This window comes from Bison bison, unplaced genomic scaffold, assembly GCF_000754665.1.
Source record: "Bison bison bison isolate TAMUID 2011002044 unplaced genomic scaffold, Bison_UMD1.0 scf7180017864487, whole genome shotgun sequence".
NCBI lineage: Eukaryota > Metazoa > Chordata > Mammalia > Artiodactyla > Bovidae > Bison > Bison bison.
Genome location: NW_011495047.1, coordinates 9,055,875 through 9,061,561, shown reverse-complemented (window position 1 = coordinate 9,061,561; position 5,687 = coordinate 9,055,875). Strand labels below are relative to the sequence as shown.

At 53.1% G+C, this 5,687-nt stretch overlaps 2 protein-coding genes across 3 annotated transcripts in view; one reads left to right on the top strand and one right to left on the bottom strand.

The window, feature by feature from the left end:
* Positions 1 to 4,648, bottom strand: part of CCND3 (cyclin D3) — a 95,708-nt gene extending 91,060 nt beyond the window's left edge. For both annotated transcript variants that reach the window (XM_010863174.1, XM_010863175.1), the window contains exon 1: positions 4,420 to 4,648. The gene's annotated coding sequence lies outside the window, so the exon portion shown is untranslated. The remainder of the gene's footprint in view (positions 1 to 4,419) is intronic.
* TAF8 (TAF8 RNA polymerase II, TATA box binding protein (TBP)-associated factor, 43kDa) overlaps positions 1 to 5,687 on the top strand; it is a 28,518-nt gene that overhangs the window by 2,245 nt on the left and 20,586 nt on the right. The window contains exons 2-5 of the mRNA XM_010863247.1: positions 1,954 to 2,098; positions 4,343 to 4,430; positions 4,647 to 4,797; positions 5,131 to 5,329. Of these exons, the coding sequence (XP_010861549.1) occupies positions 1,954 to 2,098; positions 4,343 to 4,430; positions 4,647 to 4,797; positions 5,131 to 5,329 (583 nt within the window). The remainder of the gene's footprint in view (positions 1 to 1,953; positions 2,099 to 4,342; positions 4,431 to 4,646; positions 4,798 to 5,130; positions 5,330 to 5,687) is intronic.

Below are 5,687 nucleotides of genomic sequence, written 5' to 3'. Positions count from 1 at the left end.
TCTCAGTCGTGTTGGACTCTGCGACCCCATGGACTGTAGCCCGCCAGGCTCCTCTGTCCATGGGATTCGCAAGGCAAGAATACTGAAGTAGGAAGCCGTTCCCTCCCCCAGGGTATCTTCCCAACCCAGGGATCGAACCTAGGTCTCCCGCATTGCAGGAGGATTCTTCACCATCTGAGCCACCAGGGAAGCCCAAGAATACTGGAGTGGGTAGCCTAGCCCTTCTCCAGGGGACTTCCCGATCCAGGAATTGAGCCGGGGTCTCCTGCATTGCAGGCGGATTCTTTACCAGCTGAGCTATCAGGAAAGTCCTGGGGAGGTAAGCCAGTCAATAATCGCATGGGAGGCTTAGAGGCTTAGAGGGAGTTTGAGGGCTTCCCCTGGCAGAAGCCTCACCTGAGCATGTGCTCTAGACACCCCTAGATGAGGAACTCACTTCTGCATAAAGAAGATTAGGCAGTTATTTGTTAATAAGTGTTTAGGCTTTGTGGAAATCTGCCTCTACCAGTGCCCTACCTGGGGGCTTCCAAAGGCAGCCTTTCAAATGTCTGAACACAGCTACAATAACCCTCCTAAATCTTCTCCCCATTTGCCTCAAACTTTCAGAGTTGTTTAGCACCCACTTAATCTTCCTTTCCTTTCCCTCAGTTATATGGTTGTCTTCTTTCTTTTTGGCCTTACAGAGTCCTGTGAGATCTTAGCTGTTCCTTGGACCAGGGATTGAATCTGGGCCCTTGGCAGTGAGAGCGCAGAGTCCGAACCTCTGGACCCCCAGGGAATCCCATCCTTTTTAATATTAACTTCCAGAGAATCCCTCTTCCAACTCTATATGCAGGCCACCTCCCTCCCCACACTAGCAGAACCATTTTAAAGCATTTTTGGATTGGGATTTCCCTGGTGGTCCAGCAGTTAAGACACCCAAGTTCCACAGCAGGCGGGACAGGTTCAATTCCTTGTCAGGGAACTAAGATCTCTGCATGCCACGCAGCTCAGCAAACAACAACAACAAGAAACCTTGGGATCTCAACTTCCTACTGTGCAGGGTCTGTGTTCAAGAAGTTGATGCTCTGATGTGAGGATTAAATAGACATCTAGAGCACAGGGTCTGAAATCAGACCAGGGTTCAAATCTGGGTTCTGCCACTTACTAGCTCAGGTAAGCTTCTAAGCCTTTCTGAAATTCAGTTTCTTCATCTGTAAATTGAGACTAGAAGCATTTACTAGTTGGCATTATGGTGAATGTGAAATGAGATAAGGCATGTAGAACAGCTCCTGGCAACATCATTCAGCTCCTAAGTGGCCACTATAACCGCATTTTCTAGTGTTTGGGGCTGTAGTGAGTGCTGTGGGCAAGAGTAAGTTAAAAGGGCAGAGATGAAAAGAAGACTTTGTGGAGTTAGCTAGCCAAACAACACAAATCCCAGCACAAAATCCAACAAATGAGTACCGTGTTGCAATCCCCTTTCCAGGGGGGTCTCTGACCACCTCCACAGTCACCCTACCCACCTACACACACACACACACCCACACACACACACACAGAGTACAGGAGCAGGCCCTGACAGCTCTTTGAAACTCAGAGGGTTTAAAATTTAAATGTCTTTGAGGGCAAGAGAAACACACCAAAACAAACACACCTCCGCACAGCAGAGAAAGGGAAACTTGGCAGGGGCCCCAGAACTTTCCTCACCCCCAGCCCTCCCTAAACTTCCTCTTGTGGTTTCAAGAGTACAACCTGTTCTCAAGCAAAAGAACGGCGCCTGGGGCAGTGGGCTGGGGCATGCCAAGGCTTCCATCACACCCCACCCTACAGGAGGAGGAGGGGGTGTGTGTGCAGTGGAGCTGCCTGGAGGTCCACACAGTTCTGATCTTCACATCCTGCTTACCTGTGTGACCACCCTCTACCCTCAACTCCCAGCATCAACACCCATCCCCCCCCCACTCCCCCTCCTAGTCTGACTACAGGCAGAGAGGGACAGCCTCTGAGCCTCCCCAGATCTGTTTAGAGGCCTCCTGTGAGAAATCTAGTTCCAGAAAGATAATGGAAAAACAGCAGGAATCCATGGAGCCTCTGCCCTGTGGCCTGGCTGGCACCATGGGTAAGTCCCAGTCTGCCTAGAGGGACGCATCTCAGATGTGCAGATGCAGTTTTGGGGATGCACCTCTGGGATCCAGCAGCTATGAGGAAGAAAGGTGCGTATCTTAAATTGCTTAAGGTCACTCCCTGATCATCTTCCTGACTAAGCTACCAAGTTGGGGTCCAGAACGGTTTCTGCTCTTCTTAAAGATTCCCAACAAAAGAAGTGTCTTGGTTTCCCATCTCCCTAGATTCTGGCACATCACCTCCATGCATCTTTCCTGCATCAAACCTTGGTTTATTCCTCTTTGTGAGTGAGGCTTACTCAGGAGAACACACACACACACACACACACACACACGCACACACGGTCATTAGGAAGGGATACAAGCTCTGTATAGTCCCCACAACTCTGATCCAGGCCTGCTGGGGCTCCCTGTAAATAGCGCCTGCACCCACTCAGCTAACAAGTTGCTCTTCTCTGCATCATTTGAGATACAGGACCACAGACTCCCTTTGGGAAATTCCTAAGCCCCTGGCTTAAGGGTGCATTCCATGTGGTCAGTCAAGGAGGTGGGCTAGCCCAGTGGTTAAGAACAGGGCCTCCCAAGTCAAGTAACCTGGGTTTAAATCCCAACCCTGTCCTCTGGAAAATTATCTCCCCCAGGCCCGAATTTCCTCATCTGTAAGATGGGATATCCCATGGACAGAGGCGGCTGGCGGGCTACAGTCCATGGGGCCGCAAAAAAGTTGAATATGACTTAGTAAGTAAACAACAAAGATGGAGATAATACTAGTGTTCACCTCACAGGACTGTTGGGAGGATTAAAGGAGACATTACACCTAAAACATCTGGAAGAGTACCTGACGGTGCTATATAAGCCTTAGCTAGTATTCTGAACCCTTGAGGGAAGGAAATGGGAAAGAGAAGGCACTTAGGACCGCGGAGGTCATGGTCTCAAAGACTGGGCAGAGACTGGGATCTTGGTGGAATCCTCAGAGATGCTTTCGATCCTGAATTCCAGGGGAGTAGAAGCTCTGACTTGTTTGCCATTATGTCCCCACTATTTAGCCTGTGCAGATAGTGGGGTCTCAGCAGACAGCTGAATGAATTCATAAATTGTTGTGTCAGCCATCTCTCAAGTGAGCCTGGGAATTGAAAATGCAGAAGCAGCAGCAGGAAAACAATGGGAGATCCACTTCTTTTCACTCACGTCTAGTGCCAAGGAGAACTGAGCTGGGGGCTTAGATTTGTTACAGGAAACAGTCTTAGCATCCAGGGGTGGGGGGTGGGTACCCCAGCATTGTGTGGACTGTTATATCACCCCTGGGGTGGACTCTCCCTGCTGCACCTACTTGGGAATTTCTGGGGTCCTGGGAACCAACCCAGACACACGCCTTTCCCAGAATCCATCCTGTTCATTCCTGTCTCTTCTTCGTGTCTAGACAGCAGGGTTAAAGAGAGCAGCAGCAGCTGTTTCTGTGTCCCCATTTCCCAATGCCCAACACCTCAGCAGGGTTCAGTCCAGCTCTGTAGAATGAGTAAGTTGCCCACGAAGACCCTACAACTTTTCTGCCTGCTGACTTTCCATCATTGAGAACCCAACTTAAATGTCCTCTTCTCTCTGAAGCCTTCCCAGCCACCCCAACTTGGCAGCTTGTCTCTGTTGTTCTATGACTCAGGCGAGATCACGGTGGATGAATAACACCACTGTGCCCTCAGCATCCCAGCCAAATCCCAGACACACAGTAGGTGCTCAATGTTTGCCGATGAATACAGTAAGGCTCCCTCAGTAACAGCAACCAATGTCTTCAGTTATTCCTCTTGTTGACACAGTAAAAGACACAGAAGAGGCTAGAGCCATCACTTGTGGATAGATGCCATCTACCCATCAGACACCAGAGAGACCACCACTGCGAGACCCCTCTTTCCGGTCCTGTCCTCCAGCCTGCTCCCCCGGCCCTGGCTGGCAGGAGGACCCCAAGGCTCCCTGCCCACCCTAGTTCTGCCCTCCCTCCGTCTCCCAGCCCATCTCTGAGGTATGCAGAACGACAACAGACAGCCCAGTGACCTCACTGGGCTTCCAGTTCAGCTTGGAGGGGGACTGTGCGGACACAGAAAAAGCGGAGAGATTTGGAGGGGCTTCTCTGCCCTTCAGCCACGTGCAACTCAGACAGAAAGTGAGTTGAGCTTTGAGAGACAACGGGAGGTGATGAGACACGGTGACCTCTTTAACCACCGCCCCCCATCCCCGATCCCCCCCAGTCTCAGCTTGGAGGTTCCAGGAAAGCAGGGTGTCGTTGACACCCATCTATCTCGGTTTCTCCAGCCCTCAAGCCTACCTTCTCGGCAGGTGAGCCCCGCGGAGCATCGACCGTGGCCACACACACTCTCTCCCGCCGCCTCTGGCTTCTGTCTGGGGAGGTGTGTGTGTGGGGGGGTCGCCACCTCCAGCCTCGGGGAGGGGCGTGCACCCCTCCCCCAGGCGCCCAAACAGAACCAGCCTCCGCCGCCGCAGACGCGGCGTGTTTACAAGGCCGGCGCCTAGCCGCCAATCCCGAGTTTAAAGCTGGGCAGGAAGTGGGGAAGAGGGGGCGGGGGAGACAAAGGGGCTGGGTGCTCCGCTCTGCGAAGGTTTGGGCCCCGACTCCTCCCGGCGGCTCGCCAGGCGCCGCGACCCTGACCCTCAGACCCCGCCCCACGCGTCCCACGCGCCCCAGGTGAGGGGGTGATGGGGGTGCCCCCCAGGCACAGGTGCTCCCGGCGGGCAGGCGCGGTGCAGGTTTCCAGACATCGGCCTCTGAGCATTTTCCACTCATCCGTTCGCCACGCAGGAAATAAACAACATTAGGCGTTGTTTCTTGACCTCTTACTCTACGTCTGCACAGTCATAGACCCTTCGTCTTTATTAGCTCACCCCCAACCCCCATCCATCTCATTCCATACTAGTTTTACAAGAGAGGAAACTGAGGCACAGTGAAGTCAGGCAATGTATCCGAAGACCCAGAGCTGGCGAGTTCTGGGGTTCAAATCCAACCTCTGCGTCCTGCCAGACACTCGCAAACAGGGGTGCACGGAAGACCCTCCCCCCCATCCTGAGGAGGCTGACCCGCGAGCGAACCACAGATAACCACAGGCACCGCGTGGACGCAACGGCCTGGGAGGGAGACGGGCCAGCGACAGCCTCCAGCCAGCAGCGCCTTCAGGCTCACCCGCAAACACCTGCAGATTCACAAAGGGCGAGAGGGCAGCGTGATGCACCGGAACACCGGAACTGGATGGCTGTGAAGCTCTAGTTCCAAATGGGGCTCCTGGGACCCCAGCACAAAACAGGGTTTCCCTTCAGATTTCCCTCTCAGGAGAATCACCTGGATACTTAAGAATACAGATTCCCAGGCCCCTCTCCTAGACTGCAAATCATGGGGACCCAGCGGGATCCCACACAACCATCCAGGAAAGTTCGGGGCGTCCCAGAGATGTGCTTTTCATGAAAAAGCGATTTCATTTAAAAACAGGTGTGAAACCTTGGGCTCATTTTCCGGGGCAAACTTCCGGGTCTCACTGAACCCACCGCTCACAAAAGGTCACGTGAGCCGGGGTGGGGGTGGGG